An 18,494-nucleotide genomic window follows, 5' to 3' on the forward strand; every position below is an offset into this window, starting at 1 on the left:
TGCGCGCATACATAAAGCTCGCTGAGCTTAAATGCTTGGGGCACACAATAAACGACGTGACGTAGCACGCGCGCGCACGCATACGAAGAGGCGAGCGCAATTAGAAAGCGCGAAAATCAGCGCGCGCGCAGCTGAAAAGAGCCAGCGGGAAAATAGTTGTTAAAGCCGGACAAAAGCAGTCTTGAAATTCCAATTCAGCTCTCTCCGGCACTCGCCTCTCGATGACCCTCTCGACAATTGCCTCCCCTTAAAGCTCGCGCGCCAACACGTGCTTACGCTACTGTCTCTCTCTCTCTCTCTCTCTCTCCTCTCTCTCTTTCTCGCCGAGCGTGCGAGGCTTTTGTGCTCCGGTAATTGTTCGCGTCACATGCGCGAACGCTCGACGGAGAAGGACGACGTGTAATTTTGTTGACCGACTTTTTGCTGACTAATTGGATTCCAATTCGTTTCGTCGAATTGCACGTCGATGCTGGACTCGACACTTCGTTTTCAGATTGAAACTTGGGCTGATTTAATAATTTGGCGATAACAAGTCGCTCAAATAACTAATGCCGCATGGCATTTTAAGGCTAATTACTCTCTCATATCAAAGTCCTAAGTAACTTATAACTTTTTGAACTTGCTGCAGTTTCAAAACTAATCTGAATTCATAAAATGTTGAAGTGCATTTCGGGGGCGGCGGCTCGTGGGGCAGCACTCCAAAGCTCAAATAACTCGGGCTGACTTTCGGAAAGGCTGCGGGGTGTATATACGTAATCTGAATACGTAACTCGGAGAGGAAAAAAAGATGTCCGACAGCACGCAAGAATGTGGAGTGTTTTTCAGCGGTTTTCATCGGTGCGTAGGTGGAAGTCGGATCGTCAGCGTATAGCAGCGGGATTAGACAGAGCGTGCGCCTCGGGGCATAGTTGGCATTTGCATCGCCGTTAACAAGTTCGCCGCTGTCAAAACCAGATTTCTCGAGTTGGCTCTGCTGCCGAACTTCCTTCTAAACCTCGATGTAATTCCTCGCTCTATTCTCTCTCTCTCTCTCTCTCTCTCTCTCTCCCTCGGACCGGTCGTTCGTTCGTCTCGTGCAATTCGGCCCAATTTACAATCTGGAATTTGTTATTCCGAGCGAGCGAGCGGCCCTGCCAAGGCTTCGCTGTGTATACTCCGACTCCGCACGGACAAGTCGCTTTCCCTTAACGGCAACCACTTTGCAATTCGATGCGTACCTACGCTGCCTCTCTCCCCTGTACGCGCGTTAGAATTAGCACGAAAGAGTCAAGAATGGAAAATCGAGCGTCTCGCCGCTTCGCTTGCATTCGATTGGAATTATTCTAATGAGGCCCCGAGCCCAGACCAACTGCCAGTTGCAAAAAGAACTGCTCTGTTCGCTCGCCCCGCTAATGTGTACTTGCCGCGTCTATACTTTACTTTTTTTACTTATTTGGCCCTTTACTCATGCCTTTTACAAGCTTCTTGTGGGACGTTCAATCGTCTCCGTTCACTGAATTCATTTCTCGTTTCTCCAATATAAACAAAATCCATTTATTTTCGACGTAATTAACCATTCGATCAGAATTTTTTCCAAAGAGTATGCTTCCACACTTTTAGGAATAGTTTTCATCATTAACCCTTAAACTCATCGCCCTATATAGAGAAATACTCTTAAACTGCAACTTTTACGTTTGTATAATTGATACGGCATGTAATTTTGCATCAATTTAATCGAGCGCCACTTTGCGCAATAATGCGAATCAGAGGGCACCGGTGCTTTTTCTTCCCAAGGGAAAAGTGACGTTAAAGTAATGTAATGTACAAAAGTCGTAGGGTAGTAGAGTTCGCTCGCGCGCGCAACGTCTGAACTTTTTACATTCTCTCTTCTCTCTCTCTCTCTCCTCTCTCATCTCTCTCTCTCTCCTCTCTCTCTCTCTCTCTCATCCTCTCTCTCTCTCTCCTCTCTCTCTCCTCTCTCTCTCCTCTCTCTCTCTCCTCTCTCTCTCTCTCTCTCTCTCTCTCTCTGGTTAAAAGTCGATAAGAGTGCATTGAAATGGAAATTTACTGATTACTTCTATTTCATGAATGTTCAAGTTGATGAATTAAAACAATTGAATCTTCAATAAGCGAACTTTAAAAGACTCTGTGCGTGTTTGAGCGATCTAGAGAGATCGATGTCATTATTTTTTCAATGGAAAACTCGCAGTGGCTATCAAAATGATGCCAACTGTGAACAGGATATTTGTATGTATATCTGAAAGTTATTGCCTATAAAAAAAATAATTAACAGTAATTCAACATCTTCCCCGATGAACTGTAAAACTTACGTTCTTAAATGCATTAAATCGTTGTCCCTTTATGTATTTCACCTGCGTAATTAATGCTGGGATATGCTGGAATCGATAAAAGTGCGTAAAAGCAAAAACTGGTGTTTTATGATTTGCGAGATGAAGGATTCCACCGTAACGTTGAACCCGATTGAATCATGCATCCATCGCCGTGGGAGCAATAAAAAAAACAAGAAGGATAGCAAACATCCCCATTCATGGCTATATAGCCCCACCCCCCCCTTCATTCAGCAGCGTTGGCTCGACTCGCTCCTTTCTCCTAAATGGAATCAATTTAGCGGCTCGTCTGCGGACCGAGTGGAAGTCAAGAGGGAAAGAGCGAGCACGCTTTCTCTCCATCTCGTGCAATCGATTAGGAGCTTCAATCGAAAATTGAAAAGCGTGAAATATGTTTTGAACGAGAAGGAGAGAGAGAGAGAGAGAGAGAGAGAGAGAGAGAGGAGAAGAGAGAGAGAGGAGAGAGAGAGAGGAGAGAGGAGGAGAGAGAGAGAGAGAGAGAAATAGAGCTTTGTTGAGTCATTCCAACTACTTCTCTTCTATTTCCTTCCAGTTTGCTTTTTCTTTTTATTTAAATAAAATACGTTTATTTTTTGCACGTGTTTTAACAATTTGCTCCGGTGGGAGGCAATATTTTTGGAAATACGATTCAAATTAGTACGTTATCAAATTAGTATTACAGTGATCAAAGTTACGTATCAAATTAGTATTACAGTGATTCAAAATATCCCTTTCAACTTCCAACGAGTTATTTCTTCAATAACATAACTTCATTATTCAATACTGCCATAGTTCTGAGAATTGGTCTTTCGTACAGATTTACGAAGATAAGAAAATTTCGTCATCCCATCAACAAGTTAGCAGTAACGATGGCGCATCTCCATTTGCATTTGGGCTTGGGACTTTGGGCACACCCATGAAATGGCCAGCAATTAGCCTTGGATAGGGGGAGGGGGTTCGTGCAGACAATTGCCTAACGAATATTGTGCTGTGGAGTGATTGCAGGGAGGAGCCGGAGAAGATCGAGGTGGCAGCATAAGGATGCTTTGGCCCTCGACGACGACAGCGAGGACGAGAACGATGAGAGTTCTGCTGCAAATTAGTTTGCTGGCGATATGCCTGGTCGGGCTAGCGCACAGCTTCAACGGCGAGATGGTTGAGCAGGATTGCCCGGTTGACTGTCACTGTCACTACTTTCGCATCAATTGGGTGACCGATTGCTCGGAGAGCAACCTCACTGCCATCCCCCACGAAGGACTCAGCCACAACGTTTACGTACTTGACATGAACGGCAACAATATCGAGCAGGTGGAACCTTTTCCAAAGGATATCAAACTTAGACGACTCCAATTGGCTCATAATCGCCTAACCGACCTCACCGTTGAATCATTTGCCGGGCTCACTTACCTGCTGGATGCCGATTTCTCATACAATCAGATTACCAGGGTCGATCCCGAAGCTTTTAGGTATGAACAACTGCATCCTATACTTGTGATTAAAAATCTTTTATTTGTGCTAACTATTCAATCCTGCAGGGACAGTCCCGGTCTGATAACCTTGGAGTTGCAACATAATTCTCTGGAGAACATCGAAGGACACTTCCTTAACTGCCGACCACTGCTGTTTCTCGATATAAGCACCTGCGGCATTAGACACTTGAACCCAGAGTTCTTCCGTAACACGACCAACCTGAATCGACTCGACTTGTCGCAGAACCCACTTGGCCGTATTGAACCCGGACCTTTCGATTATCTCATCAGTCTCGAGTATCTCAAGCTCTCTGCGTGCAATCTCACGTCCATCTCTTCCAACGCGTTCGCTCATCTCGAAAATTTACGTGAACTCGAATTGGAAGACAATGATCTGAACTCACTCCATTGGACTGCCGTCCTTGCCCCATTGGTTCGTCTCGAGCACTTGAACATTCGTAAGAATGGCATCACGAATTTACCCGGCGACGCTTTTGCCAAAAATTTGTATCTACGTCAGTTGAATCTTGCTGATAATGAGCTTCAACACCTGAACGTCGGCAGTACGCTCGGTCATAATCTTCACAGTTTGCATTCGCTCGACTTGTCGAATTGCAATTTACAAGACAGACTTTCGGAGGAGGCATTTAGAAACGCGAGTAAATTGCGCGTACTCAATCTTAGCGGGAACCCCATGTTCGCTGCTGATCTGACAGCGGTACTGCGTCACCTGCCAAAGCTTCACAAACTCTCACTGAGCAATTGTAGTCTACGACGACTGCCGGAAGCTTTTGAGAATCTGGAGCATCTCGTCGAACTTGACGTCTCGCACAATCCTCTTTCCGACGCATTTGTTCGCCTGCTAAACCCATTGAAGTCCCTTGAATACTTGGACATGTCGTATTGCAACTTGGGCTACGTTGGCAACAATACCTTCATCTTGATGACCGAGTTGAAGAAACTCATAATGTCTGGCAACATGTTGCACACTTTGGAGCATGGCTTGTTCACCAACCTGACGAAGCTTGAGAGCTTAGAACTCAACGATTGTGGTCTGAAGAATCCTATTGACCCAGATGTATTCGGCGATCGTGTTTACACTCACATAATCGAGTTAAAGTTGAGCAAGAACCCACTGGTTATACCCGACAATGGACCACTTTTACCTAAACAGCTTTCAGGTTTGGAACGCCTAGATCTAAGTCATTGCGACATTTCACGACTAAACGAGAATATCTTTTCGCACACGCGTAATCTCACACACCTTAATCTATCCAGCAACAAAATCACCGGCACTGACCGTCTTATCTTCATTAAAAAACTCCGTGGTCTCGAGCACCTCGATCTAAGTAACAATAACTTGACCACGATCAATCCACGCGTATTCCAAGCGAATCCTCGACTTTTAACCATCAACCTCATCGGTAACCCATTCGTATGCAACTGCTCACTGGTGGAGATGTGGGACTGGGCTTTAAACGTCAAAGACGACCTAGATGTGCTGGTTGGCAGTCAGCCGTTACAATTTACTACTGGCGCAGCTAAGCTGCGCAAGATACTTTCGTGTTCGTACCATCCTGAGACGTACAGCAGATTTTTGGAGCAGCGACCATTCGTGCGTAAAGGCGATCTAACACCCAATCGCACTTGGGCCAAATACATCCGAGAATCGGTATGTGGTAGGAAATCATTATGATATAAGGTTGCTAGATTTGAAGACATCGCCACGAACACCCATCAAGCACATAGACCCAAACAGGAGCTGTAGCTTGCCCGATTTGACGACATACATTTTCGTAGAACGTATAATGTGTAAGTTTTTACTTGCTTAGATTTTAACGAACGCAGGCGTAGTTAACCTTGCTTAGACGAATATGTCGCTGACGGAATTTTAGTTTTATTTAATTTCTGTACTAGCTTTATAAAATTATTAAAAAAAACAACAAAAAAACAACAAAAAAAACAAAAAAAACGAATGCGATATGAGTGGAACTCTATTGCACGAATTAAACTCATTGAATAGTTTTTTTAACAAAATTTTACACGAAGCATTTGAACTTAAACTCGTATTTTACAAGACAATCATGTGAATTATTTATGAACTCGTCGCTTCTTCATCATTAAATACATTCAATAAGGTCTTAATTTGAAAATGATGATGAAACTAAATTATTACAATAATATTATGATATTTTTAATATGACAACAGACAAAAAAGCAATATAATTTTTATCAGGGATTAATGTACAGATCAAATAATTAATATCGAGCAGTAGCAGTATTTGATGCTTGTCAGCCGTAACATTAATACCTGTTAATGATTACTTTTAAGCCCGTTTCTATGTTATTCATTGTATACTTCAATTAGAAAATTTTTTTGTGTATTATAAATGTTTATACTTTTCAAGAATCCAATCAAAAATCTCTGTGTTCTAGAAAAAAAGTGCGTTTAAATGTGGACAAATAAGACCGTACTGAGTATAAATCACATTTGCTAATTACTAGTCCAAGTGATTTACAAATAAAAAGAGATCATTATAATCTAGTTTAAGATGACGCTCTTGAATTGATAGAAATCTAGCTAAACACTACTGAATAATTCTAAGTTAATGTGAAAAGTATACTATAATTGAGCTATAATTTAAGACTATCAAGCAATTTGTTGAACCGGATACAGAGCTATAAAGTGCACTGTAAAGAGTTGATTTGTAACTCCTAAAATTATAAATGTAGCCAAATCGTACGTAGTTAACGTTTTCGAGCTTACACGAATTTGCGCATTTGTTTACGATTTTTTAAAGCATCTACTGTTAAACGTTACAAATAAAATAAAGGATATAACTGTAGAACGCTCGAGATTTGTAGACAAAACTTGAGTGTAAAACGGTATAAAGTGATATTTTAGTCATGCGAAGTCTCGAAACATACAAACAAATGTTTACCTTCGAGATTGACTAACGTAGAGCATAAGAATGCAATGAACAGCCAAATAGGTATTTATTTCGCAAAGTATATGCGTGAGGAAAGCAAAGCTGCGTTATCGCGAGATTGACCTTTCAACGACAAGGCCATGCAAATACATGTTAGAGGCAAACTGGCAGGTGGAAGATCACGCAATTCCTTTTTCAGTACTGTTCTTGTACATCTCTAAATGTAAAAGACTGTGTTTAATAAATGCACCGCCATATATTTCTTGTAAACACGTGTAATTATTAATCACTCATACATTACATAAAACAGCAAATCCACGTAAAGATCAAGCTAGGAGTGGTTTATAAACTGACTGAACGGAAGTGATCAAAGAAAACGCGATTACACAGTCGAATAAGTCAACGATTATGATTTTATTTAAGTTTGAACCTCATTTAACTTTGCGAGCTTTAAAATATTAAGATTCCGGAGAGTGAATAAGAGCGCTCTCTTCCCTTATTTACAGCATTTCATATCTCTGGCACTGTACTCTAAAATACGCCGCAGCACCGGCCTAGAATCTTTTCTATTGATTCAGGGTATGCTCGGTTGAACTGGGGAATCGGGTTCTTGCAGTAACCCCCGTACACCGAACCGTTAAAAGCCTCTTTGAAAGCTTTGAAACGTTGACAATAAAATCAAGTCGACTGACGAGTAATCGATTATCGGAGCTTTGAATACTAAAGTGGTTTTATTGAATTCTTTGAGACGGAAACTTTTATAATAGAACTAATGCTTTAGCCACGCGCCGTTCAGTAAGGACTTTCAATTTCGAACTGAAGCCCGCTAAAAAAAAATGTTTATCTATTTTTGAATTTCAAAATTTTTGTTGGCTCGTTCTGTAAATATAAAAGAAATTAATATGGCCAATAAAAATAAGAAAAACATTTCTCTAACGTATTGTTAGCTAATAATGTCGGAAATTGTTCGTCCCTTTTATCACGTCATCGGAAACTCGTAAGGTGAAAACATTAATAAATTTCGATAAATTCAACTGATCGAACGATCAATTTTCGTTTGAGTTTTTACCGTTTAATTTACCCATGAATTTTTTAAATCAAGCAGGATCTTCGAAAGCTGCAATCGGTGTGTATCGTTGATGAAAAAAAAGAAATAATGAAAATGAACAGGTATTAAAATCATCCGTGTTCCATCGATGATCAAAGCTGCCTCAAGAGCCGTCGGTCGTTGGACTGAGCACATACGACAATAAGGACGTTACCAAGCAGTTTGTTTGGCACTGGCAAGCTCGGCGAGTCGCAAAAGAAGGAAAGTCCGCGCGCGAGGATCAATAAATAAGCGGCGTGTGCGCAAGGGATCCGGTTCGCGAATCGAAAGCGCGCGTCCGCTGGAGCACCTGGGAAGGTGCGAGCGCGCAACCGCGGAGTGCCGCCTGCGTGAGCGCAGCCGCAAGTTCGCGCACGTGCGATCGCAAGCATCGAGGCGTCCGCCAGCGGCGCAGCCTTCCGCCAGTTGATGTTGCGTAAGCGCGCGATATATAATAACCGGCTGTCACATTGGACTGAATTCGCTGGCCACGTGATCGAGGAGCGAGACTGACGGTATGAGAGCAGCTCAACTTGGCCGGAGTCGTTGGCGGTGCGCGAGCTTACGCGGCAGCGACAGCCGACTACGCGGGAGCCTCGCCAGGCCGACGACCCTCGTCGCCATCGTCGCGCTGCCGCCGCCGCCGCCGAGAGGTTGTCGCGGCCCGCACCCGCACCCCCTGTAGCCGTTGGCCTCGTTCCGCTGAGAAATCTCTGGCGCTGCGCGGCGTAGCAAAGCGGAGAAGCCGTCATGATTCTGGCTTTCGTCGAGGGCGCCCTCTGCGTGCCCAAGCTCTACTACGGCGCGCTTTTCGGTCTTGGATTCTGCTTCTACTACCTCTTCGAGGTTGTCAAGGTGAGATATGACTCCTTTGTTCGTCTGCTCCTTGCTCCTGCATTCCGGACGGGCAGCTCGAACGGGGCGCTCGCTGTTGCGCCATCGCCGTGATTTCACTCGGCCGAGTTCCGCGTGCGTGCTATTTATCTCTTTTGAATACCAAGCGCACGGAAGCTAATTGAGCGTTAACGTATCTCTCGCATCGTTGCCGATGGAATTGATATTTGCGTCTATCTCGCCTGCGTTCTCGACATGAATCACGATAGTCGGCCGCGTTCTCTTAAAGATACCTGCTTCGAGTTGGCCGTCGAGGAAAAACGAAACGAGTAATTGATCGCCAACAACGGCCTAAGCATATGCTGCTTCGCGTATAATTCAGTATCAGTTTGACCTTTGCTAGGTGCGCTACATACTTGCAGCACCATTGACGCTCCTTAAGCATCCGTTCGTTCGTTACATTTTTACGATTAAATTGTCGCTGCAAAATGATGACCTATTGAAGTCCGTAAATAATCGACGATTCACGATTATTACAGCTGTTTACTGCTGATGGATTAATTCTTATTACCGTATCAAGTGTACCGATCATTTCCTTCAAATTTCATGACTTTACGATTTACTTATCTGTCGCTAAATGGCAGAATCGTGTATTTTAGAGCTTTTTCTTAATCAAAACTTAATACTTGATAAAGCTATCAACAACGAGTGATAGAGTAGTGATAAAAAAAGTTTTAACAATGAGTCATCAACTAATAATGCGTCTATGCGTCACAGGAGCCGCTGGTGGTTTGCTCAAAAGGTCCATTCCGTGATTTTCTCGAAGATCACGTGACGATATTAAAGAATAAATTTTGGCCGACGCTTTGGTGTTTCGAGTCCAGAGCTCAAACAGTTTTTGCCAGCTTGCTCAGGTCGCGATTATGGCCTCACATACAGTATCGAAGGTTCGCATTCTACGTTCGCTTGTAGACCAACAAAGTTTCCATCGAGCGATCGAGAAAAGAACGTGAAATTATTGCAGGGAAGTATTGACGCTGTCGGACGGAGGTGAAGTTGCACTTGATTGGGCCGAGAATAATTGTTCCTCGACGTCGCCGATCGTAATAATCCTGCCAGGTTTAACAGGAGCCAGCCAAGCGGAGTACATAAAGTGCCTCGTCTATGCGGCTAAAAATTGCGGTATCAAGTGCGTAATATTCAATAACAGAGGATTAGGTGGAATGAAACTGAAGGTATAAACCAATTCAATACCCTTTATCGCGACACATTTTATTTTAAAGTTGCTTCAAGTATCGAATGTTCGATGTTGCAATCCCACATTCTTATTGAAATCGCGTGATTTGTACCCTTAATTAGATGACGTCATTTATCGGTTTGATTGGAAAATAACTTCTTTGCCATAGATTTTCATAATTAACTGAACTTTCGTACTATTCATCGCATACTTTCCTACCAAAATTATTCCGTACCACCCTAAAGTTTACGAAAAGCAATAGTCGAAGATCTAGAGTAACTTTTTTTATTGTTATGACTGGCCCACGATCACAGACGCCGAGATTGTATTGTGCTGCAAACTGCGAGGATCTGGCCGAAGTTATCGAGCACGTAAGGCGACTTCATCCAAACGTGCCCATTGGCGCTACTGGCATTTCAATGGGAGGGTACGTGCTCATATTTTCTATAAGTTCTGTCGTTGATTTCCCCGAGTATTCTTTTTTTTTTTATATATAATTTTTATCTTTTATAAGTCTTAACGGACATTGAACTTTCTAATTGTTATCAGCTTTTCGTAAAGAAACCTTATGTTAATTTATCAAATGCTATTCAAATCACATAAGAGTTTTTGCAGTTGTATTCAAACACTTTTATATTCGCTGTACATTTCACGACATTTTTATTTATTCATATGTTTAATAATGTGGTATCACTTAATTTTCTTTCACATTCAATTACAGGATCAGTAAAAAACAAAATATCGCCTGCAAATATAATTTTCACAAATAAATATTATTCGTGGTAAAATCCTTTGAAATCCTTGAAATGTTGACCGAGTAATAGAAACTAATGTTTACAGACTCATTCTTGGTAATTACTTGGCTCAGCACGGAAAAGCTGCTGTTCCAAAACTCAAAGCTGGTTTCGCAATTTCCGTTCCGTGGAATGTTTTTGAAGCAACGAAAAGTATCGAAAAGCCGTACTTGAATTTGATGTTGAACAGACATCTCTGTAACAATCTCCGTCGAAATCTTCTGTGCCATTTTGGCGAAGAACGCGATGATTTAAACTTGGATTTGAATACAGCATTGAAGGTATTTACAATGACACTATTAATAGTAGCGAATCTCATTACAGTGCGTGTAATTCAATTGTTGGTCGACAAAATTTTAAATGCTAGTGTAGATATTTGATATTTTAATATATTTGCAGAGTACAACAGTCCGAGAATTCGATGATTACTTTACATCTCGACATTTCGGGTTCAAAAGTGTTGACGATTATTACTCAAAAGCAACACTTCACGATAAACTGCACCAAATAGAAGTTCCCTTGCTTTGCCTTAGTGCAGCAGACGATCCGTTTCAACCATTTGAAGGTAACTGCAATGATACAGGTTGATTAAAATTTAAGCAATTTCTAAATTAACGAATATATCTTATGTTCAAGCAATTCCATTAAAAGAAGTGAGCGAAACCGAACATGTTGCGATGATTGTTACATCTCGAGGTGGACATATTGGCTTTCTAGAGGGTATTTGGCCGGTGAAAGAGGACCAGTATATAGGAAAAATTTTCGCACAATACTTTAGTGCAGTGTTCACTCATGGTCAAGACCATCCAGCGTTTTGATTCTGAAAAGAAAATTCCAAGTATTACAATTATTCATTCGTCGTGTTTCCATGTAATTTTAAATTTTTATATAATTAGCAAATTATTATTGGACTTTAGGTTTAACGAATTAATATGGCGATTCCGTTAAAAATGTTGATAGCATAGAAGAACTGAATAATCAACAATTCATACTCGATATACGAGGAAATTACACATTTCAATGCAATTATTCTGATTTGTTACAAATCAGAAACGTCTGGTCTTGTTTCGTTAAAGTAAAACAATGTAGATTTCAAAAATTTTTTTACTAATTTGCGAGATATTTTATATTTTTTTAACACGAATGCCTTGTGATATGTTACTGTTATTAATACGTTCCTGTCCGTTTGCATAAAATAAGTGCCTAATGCTATAATTAGAAAGTATGACAAGTTTTTATGAATATTATTACTAACACTATAGAATGAATTCGGATCAAGCTAAAGTTGAGATTAAATCTTATTAAATGATTTGTGTGCGCAGAGCTTCAATGAACAAGTAATGATGGATTTGTTGCCTATTTAAATCATATCTCATTTTTCTTTCTGAATAGACGTAATGAATTAGTCGAAATGATTTTGGGATCATGTATAATTCAATTAAGCAAATTATACATATATCAAAAAGTATTGCGTCGTTGTATCTGATATGACTAGGTGCAAACTCTTAATAAACATGTACAGTAAAAATAGAGTCAATTGTTAACGTGAAATTCTACTTAATATTATATAATTTTTCGATATTTCATTTTAAAAATTGTTTTGCCGATATGTACATTGTTTTAGTTCTGCTTGTGATTGCTTTTAAAATATACTTGACAAATACTCGGACACAATTACTGATTGAAAGATTCAGATACATCTTATCCAATCTCCGATCATTCCTAATGACAAAATGTACAATATATATATATATGTATATCACAATCCTTCTTTGAACTAATTTTGTAACATGTTATAGTTATAGGTTGAAATAAATTTAATAATAATAACAAGCCTATAAAAAATCGGCTGTCTTGAATCTAGCAAGTTCCCTACTGATTGAGTAGTAAATAGTGATTCGATCAGAAATTCCAAATAAAACCTTTTGGTAATAATATAAACGTACTCATAAACTTATTTGTTTCCTATAAATTATTTCTAGATGTGATTAACAGTTAGCCATAATTATGATACGTTTCAACGCATGAATGCGTATATTATACACCAAGTATGCAAGACACTTCGGATACAAAATCGCATAAAAGTAGCAAAAATATGGTTACACTTGCATTAACTAAAAATAAAGTAATGATAGTCTTAGCGTATAATGCTGTGGATGAAAATACGACACAACTGCTACGTACTCCTAGTTGTGTTATTCTAGGGATCTATGACGAAATAATAATCGATCTCAACTATAGATACGTGGCTGTTATTGTCATCTGGATAACTGGTATTTTACCCCTATTGTAAATTTCAGATGTCGTAGCTTAATTGGACGCGTAGAAGTGTCGTTTTTCAAATTGTTCAAAAAAATGTTCGAATCGATAATTTGAAAAGAAAAAGGGAAATGGCCGTATCATACGAGCTATGAAAGATGACTATATAATGTGTCGAAAGTACTTCCCTAACTGCACGTCAGACGGAGTTCCCTCCAATGCGCACATGTTTCAAAGAACGAGCACAAACTGCGCGCTGTATAGACATCACGACGAGGGAGCGGATTGCTTCTGCACTGACACACTTCTTTGCAAGCAGCAGTACATCGTGTGCAGGGGTACACGACTCTCTCTCTCTCTCTCTCTCCCTTTCTCTCTCTCTCTCTCTCTCTCTCTCTCTCTCTCTCTCTATCTATCTATCTAGCGTTTGATAGCAAGTGTTAAAGCTGCGACCACCGACAACACACATGCATCTATAAGCTTGCGCAGTTGCAAAATTTGATATCATCGCGGGACGAGGCACGGCAAAGAAAAGGGGGACGATAGCGTTCGGAACGTGCACGCATTTTCTTTTTTGTTTTTGCACGTGTCGTCCGACACATGTATCGCCACAGTATTGAACTTGGAAGAGACTTCATTCCGCTCGAAGTCTAGATGCAGAGGCTACGCTTGCGTCCGGAGGCCGTCCAGTGACGTAAATATCCAAGAATTTCAGCGGATCGTTAAAATTTGTTTGTCCACATCAGCCCCGACGTTCGGGACGTGGTTTAACTGCGACTGGATTGTGACGGCGCGGTGCACGCGCAAATTCCATTTTAATGGAGGGCTTGAAGGACATTATACCGCTCAATTTTATCGAATGCGCCCTCTGCGTGCCTCACTTCTGCTGCGGGGCACTGTTTGGCATAGGATTCTGCGCTTACTACTTTTTCGAAGTTGTCAAAGTAAGTGAATTATCTACACGTGCGATATTTACATTTTTCTTTTTAACGTACGCGTGCGAGCGTCTATTTTTTCAATTTCGTCGGGGTAATATTGAACGAATTCTCTATACTTCAGTTAAGTACTATACGTAATACTTGTGTATACGACGTTTTAAATATATACAAAATCTTACATGTTCTTTTGTAAGCTGATATTGATCTTGCCGTGCACATATTTTATAAAATTGGAAATTACTGAATCGACAATTAAGGAAACTATGAAATTTTATATTTTATGGCGTATTCGATGCTTGATTACACGTAGACTAGCCGTGTTTCATCGCGAATGACAAATAATTGTTGTGTCTATGAAATTATAGATTAATTAAAAAAGCTCACGGGCATCACTATTGACAGTACAACAAAATCCCACAATCGGTAGGCACGTTCGCTTGAATTTCATGGAAAACTATGATTTGCAGACTCCTATACTCTATTGTGCCACAGGACCATTCCAAGATTTTTTAGTCGAAAATTTGCCAATTTTAAAAAGTAAATATTGGCCAACGCTATGGTGCTTCGAGTCTCGTGCGCAAACAATATTCGCATGCATCGTGCGCGCAAGAATGCTACCAAGCATAAAGTACCGAAGGTAATAAAGCTTGAAGCTGCAAAAGTAATAAGGTTCCAATAGTTCGAGTGATCATTTCAGGGAAATGTTGACATTGTCAGACGGCGGGGAAGTAGCATTAGATTGGGCAGAGGAAAATTCAAGCCCAGCCTCGCCAATCGTTATTATCTTACCTGGTTTGACAGGCGCTAGCCAAGCGGAATATATAAGATGCCTTGTTTACGCGGCCAAAAACTCTGGAATGAGATGCGTGATATTCAATTACAGAGGCATGGGTGGAGTGAAAATCAAGGTAAGCACTTGATGATTAATCGGCCTTTTATTTTTCCTTTCTCGGCTTATCTTTATTAATAACCATTTGCAGACGCCCAAGTTTTACTGCGCGGCAAACTGTGAAGACCTTGCCGAGGTCGTTGATCATGTCAAAAAGCTGCACCCTCAGACTATTCTCGGCGCTGCAGGAATTTCCATGGGAGGGTAGGCGACGCTCGATATCAAATGATTTGCACGTGTCCAGTTGTTTTTGTTTCCTAAATAATCGCTTATTGTTTATTTTAGATTATTACTTGGCAATTATTTAGCCCAATATGGAAGTAACGCAGTGGGAAAAATCAAAGCGGCCTTGATTATTTCGGTACCGCTGAATATTTTCGAAGCGACGAAGAGCATTGAAAAGCCGTACCTGAATTTACTGTTGAATAAGTATCTCTGTGATAATTTGCAACAAATATTGATGCATCACGTTGGCCGAGACCAATTCCCAGACGTGGATTTGGAGAATGTGTATAAAGTAATGACCTTTTCTAGTAAATATTATTCATACAAATTGTAGATGACAAGTTTCTTTTTTCTGATTATGAAAATAAATTGTACGTACTATAGAGCAAGACAGTTCGAGAATTCGATGAAAATTTTACGTCCAGGCATTTTGGATATAGAGACGCTGAGCATTATTACGCAAATGCAACTCTTCACAATAAGCTGCATCTTATCGAAATACCACTACTTTGCTGGGGTGCCGCTGACGACCCATTCCAACCTTTCGAAGGTATGTACCTTATCAGTTGGAAAATCGATTCTTACAAAATTTACATGCATATTTTATTTCATTTAATGACTTGCTGATTGTTTCATATTGATCGATCGCACTATCCACACAGCTATACCTTTAAAAGAAGTGAGCCAATTGAATAATGTGGCAATGGTTGTGACGTCAAGAGGAGGTCATATTGGATTTTTAGAGGGTTTTTGGCCCCTCAAAGAGGAGCAATACATAGGCAGAATATTTTCTCAATATTTCACAGCAGTATTTACGGTCGGAAACAACCATCCTGCATTTATTTAACGAACCCTAGAATTTTCAATAAATATAATACATTCAACAAGACAAATCAACTGTGATAGCTGAAGCAATGCTTTGAAGAATAATTTAATTAGTTAAGTCGTGCTTATATTATACTTACCTCGAGTAATGTTTCAAGTACCGCGTAATTCTTAGAAAATTAGCAAGCTATTTGAAAGGAATATTATATATATATATATTTTTTTTTTTTGAACGAGAAAGATAGTATTCCTTATTTTTCTTTAATCACAAATACCTATTGATACAAATGATTCATAAAACAATAGCTTATCTCTTAAATCCATTGTAAAAAATATCGTGGAAAGCTTAAAAAAATAACTCTTACTGTAATTGTATTTTATATAAATAAATATAGTTTCTAAAAGATGCAACACTTTTATTTGTTGCCAAGTGCCCTGTTACGTTATCAAATATACAATAACAATATTACTAAATTTTTCTTTGGGAATTCCTCGTTCCATCAGATATATTTTAATTGAGATGTCAACAAACCATTGCAGCCTTTACTTAAAGAAAGTTACGTTGTATTCTTAATAAAGATTTCAATGATTATCATTTCATTTTTCAAATTATTCTGTTGTAATTTCTATTACTCTTTATTCTCTTATTTTTTCAATAATTATTTCAAAAACTGAATGTATGACTCTATGAGCATATTGTAACCAGTGGTAGGCCGCGAAATGCTCCCGAGCTCTGTAGCTGCCTTCACTGCTTACGATTTCGAGCCGAGAGCATGTGCTTACTTACAACTTACTGAAGTCGTCATCAGAGCCACCTATAATTATAATAGGTAAACACCAAAAATCAGCTACTATACCATAACCACCAATCAAAACAAAACAAACAAATTTTTTAAAACTATTAATACTTAAAAATGTAAAGTAATAAAGGCATACTTTTATTTATTTGTTAGTGCTTTTGTATGAGAACAATTATCATTTAAGGAACTAAAAAAGATGTCAAACGCTTATGGAACAACGTATTTTCGTGAAACATATAACCACAAAGAACTGCAAGAAAATCTTAAATATAAGAAAAAATATAAAAAATTAAAAAAACTTGTTAAAGAAATGGTTGTTGTGAGTAATTTCTACAATATTAATTAAATCATTCCCAAAAACGAAATAGTTTTTTAAATATCTTTACTATATATCTAGGAAAATGCAGCTCTTTGCGATCAAGTATCAGAAGTTCAAGATAATCTTGTTTCTGCAAAAAAAGAAAGGCTAATGCTGTTAAAGAGACTGTGTCAATTGCAAGGTGAAATGGATCCATCAAGTTTATTAACAAAATCCCAAATGGGTAGCTCTAGTTCACCAGTACCAAACTCAGATGCATTTCTATCTAAAAAAAGTATTAAAAAGCGAAATAATATAGAGATCCTAGGTAACATATTAATTAACAAAATCAAATATTGAAAACGTATATAAATTAAAATTGTTCAATATGATTTTTTAGACTGTAAAAGTAAACCTAAAAAGTTGAGTAAAACTGCACGAAAAGTTGTACAGCTCATACCCTTAGATATTCATGGTAGACCTATTTTTCCAATTTCATTAGGAGACTTAACTGTGTATTCATTAGGAGATGTTGTTGCTGACAGACTGGCATATCACACTGAAGATTTAATTTTTCCAGTAGGTTATTGTAGTACTAGAGTCTATGCTAGTTTGAAAGATGCCAGAATGAAAACGTTATACACATGTAAAATATTAGATGGTGGAATTAAACCTAGGTAAATCAAGAAAAGTTCATTTACTCTTTATTATACTAATTGAAAATTTATCCTTTTATCTGAATAAAATATACAAATTTTAAAAAATAAGACAAAATTACAATATTTTGTCTAACAGTGATTAAATTAATAAAATTATAACAAACATATTTGTTAAGGTTTGAAATAGTCTCGGATACTGAACTTGATCAACCATTAGTGGGGTCCAGTCCAGATGAATGCCATTCACGTTTGTTGGTAGCTATATCATCTACATTAAATTTAATAACACCGAAAGGAGCAGATTTTTTTGGTATATCTCATCCAACTATACAAAACCTTATTCAAAGTTCTCCTGGTACTCGTAAACTTTTCAATTATAAACCACAAAAATTTGAGGTACAATAACTCTACTTCACTTTTTATATTCACTTATATTTATTTTTTTAACAGAAAAATTTTTATTTCTATGTTCATGATTTTATTATTAGATCAGCAAAAGCTCTGCAGACAAAGATCCTATTTTGTTTGCGGAAGAAGAAAATGATCCTGGATTAAGTTTTGAAGCACTACATCGACATTATGCTCTTTCTACTGCACACAACATTAAACAGGAATCTTCAAATAATCACGAACTAATAAATTTTCAGGAACTTATTTCATAGCCAAAAAAGTAGTCTTTTTTTCATTAATTTTATAAATTATACAGAAGGATAGAGATATGTAATCAATCACCATATTTATTTCATAGTGTATAAAACATTTATTATTTCTAGTAATTATATTTACATTGGTCGATAGTACAAACAGCCATTTAAAAAAGTTCATATTAATTCACTTGCTCTCAAAAATTTATCCTGTTCACATTTAATATTCAAGAGCAAATTAGCAATTAGAATTCAACTAAATGATCATTGTTAAACAGC

General features: G+C 38.8%; 4 protein-coding genes and 1 long non-coding RNA gene across 7 annotated transcripts; 4 read left to right on the forward strand and 1 right to left on the reverse strand.

Moving 5' to 3' along the window:
* The first annotated feature begins 3,303 nt into the window (after positions 1–3,303).
* On the forward strand, positions 3,304–7,445 carry LOC131671515 (leucine-rich repeat-containing protein 15-like). The gene is made up of 2 exons (XM_058947985.1): positions 3,304–3,793; positions 3,863–7,445. The coding sequence occupies exons 1-2, from the start codon at positions 3,369–3,371 to the stop codon at positions 5,490–5,492; spliced, it is 2,055 nt and encodes a 684-aa protein (XP_058803968.1). The 5' UTR covers positions 3,304–3,368; the 3' UTR covers positions 5,493–7,445.
* A 774-nt stretch (positions 7,446–8,219) lies between these two features.
* LOC131671563 (phospholipase ABHD3) lies at positions 8,220–13,244 on the forward strand. 2 transcript variants are annotated; one of them, XM_058948065.1, is made up of 8 exons: positions 8,220–8,668; positions 9,425–9,594; positions 9,672–9,882; positions 10,199–10,311; positions 10,725–10,959; positions 11,078–11,243; positions 11,315–11,498; positions 13,126–13,244. In XM_058948065.1, exons 1-7 carry the CDS (start codon positions 8,564–8,566, stop codon positions 11,494–11,496), a joined length of 1,182 nt encoding a protein of 393 aa, XP_058804048.1. In that variant the 5' UTR covers positions 8,220–8,563; the 3' UTR covers positions 11,497–11,498; positions 13,126–13,244. The 2 variants fall into 2 exon arrangements, with proteins under 2 accessions (XP_058804048.1, XP_058804047.1); XM_058948064.1 differs by lacking the exon at positions 13,126–13,244 and adding an exon at positions 11,596–12,623 and having other exon boundaries at positions 11,315–11,516.
* On the reverse strand, positions 10,992–13,456 carry LOC131671568 (uncharacterized). 2 transcript variants are annotated; one of them, XR_009302548.1, is made up of 3 exons: positions 13,405–13,456; positions 11,348–11,498; positions 10,992–11,247 (listed from the first exon to the last, which is right to left on the reverse strand). It is a non-coding gene; the product is annotated as an uncharacterized LOC131671568 (long non-coding RNA). The 2 variants fall into 2 exon arrangements; XR_009302547.1 differs by lacking the exon at positions 13,405–13,456 and adding an exon at positions 12,863–13,119.
* On the forward strand, positions 13,433–16,164 carry LOC131671562 (phospholipase ABHD3-like). Its single transcript, XM_058948063.1, has 7 exons — positions 13,433–13,881; positions 14,343–14,512; positions 14,573–14,783; positions 14,856–14,968; positions 15,050–15,281; positions 15,374–15,539; positions 15,652–16,164. The coding sequence occupies exons 1-7, from the start codon at positions 13,756–13,758 to the stop codon at positions 15,834–15,836; spliced, it is 1,203 nt and encodes a 400-aa protein (XP_058804046.1). The 5' UTR covers positions 13,433–13,755; the 3' UTR covers positions 15,837–16,164.
* Positions 16,165–16,658: 494 nt separating this feature from the next.
* LOC131671564 (transforming growth factor beta regulator 1) lies at positions 16,659–18,363 on the forward strand. The gene is made up of 5 exons (XM_058948066.1): positions 16,659–16,933; positions 17,012–17,240; positions 17,313–17,589; positions 17,748–17,967; positions 18,060–18,363. Exons 1-5 carry the CDS (start codon positions 16,811–16,813, stop codon positions 18,231–18,233), a joined length of 1,023 nt encoding a protein of 340 aa, XP_058804049.1. The 5' UTR covers positions 16,659–16,810; the 3' UTR covers positions 18,234–18,363.
* Positions 18,364–18,494: the final 131 nt, after the last annotated feature.

The sequence above is a fragment of the Phymastichus coffea genome, unplaced genomic scaffold, assembly GCF_024137745.1.
Source record: "Phymastichus coffea isolate CEN01 unplaced genomic scaffold, Cenicafe_Pcof_1.1 PCOF00128, whole genome shotgun sequence".
In the NCBI taxonomy this organism is placed as follows: Eukaryota; Metazoa; Arthropoda; class Insecta; order Hymenoptera; family Eulophidae; genus Phymastichus; species Phymastichus coffea.

Excerpts from the sequence above, each read along its gene's own strand:
- LOC131671515 (XM_058947985.1), top strand. The coding sequence starts at position 3,369 with ATGCTTTGGCCCTCGACGACGACAGCGAGGACGAGAACGATGAGAGTT. Across the intron at positions 3,794-3,862 it reads GTCGATCCCGAAGCTTTTAG|GGACAGTCCCGGTCTGATAA; the intron begins GTATGAACAACT and ends TCAATCCTGCAG.
- LOC131671563 (XM_058948065.1), top strand. The coding sequence starts at position 8,564 with ATGATTCTGGCTTTCGTCGAGGGCGCCCTCTGCGTGCCCAAGCTCTAC. Across the intron at positions 8,669-9,424 it reads ACCTCTTCGAGGTTGTCAAG|GAGCCGCTGGTGGTTTGCTC; the intron begins GTGAGATATGAC and ends TATGCGTCACAG. Across the intron at positions 10,312-10,724 it reads ACTGGCATTTCAATGGGAGG|ACTCATTCTTGGTAATTACT; the intron begins GTACGTGCTCAT and ends TAATGTTTACAG.
- LOC131671562 (XM_058948063.1), top strand. The coding sequence starts at position 13,756 with ATGGAGGGCTTGAAGGACATTATACCGCTCAATTTTATCGAATGCGCC. Across the intron at positions 15,282-15,373 it reads ATTTGGAGAATGTGTATAAA|AGCAAGACAGTTCGAGAATT; the intron begins GTAATGACCTTT and ends TACGTACTATAG. Across the intron at positions 15,540-15,651 it reads CCCATTCCAACCTTTCGAAG|CTATACCTTTAAAAGAAGTG; the intron begins GTATGTACCTTA and ends CTATCCACACAG.
- LOC131671564 (XM_058948066.1), top strand. The coding sequence starts at position 16,811 with ATGTCAAACGCTTATGGAACAACGTATTTTCGTGAAACATATAACCAC. Across the intron at positions 17,241-17,312 it reads AAATAATATAGAGATCCTAG|ACTGTAAAAGTAAACCTAAA; the intron begins GTAACATATTAA and ends ATGATTTTTTAG. Across the intron at positions 17,968-18,059 it reads ATAAACCACAAAAATTTGAG|ATCAGCAAAAGCTCTGCAGA; the intron begins GTACAATAACTC and ends TTTTATTATTAG.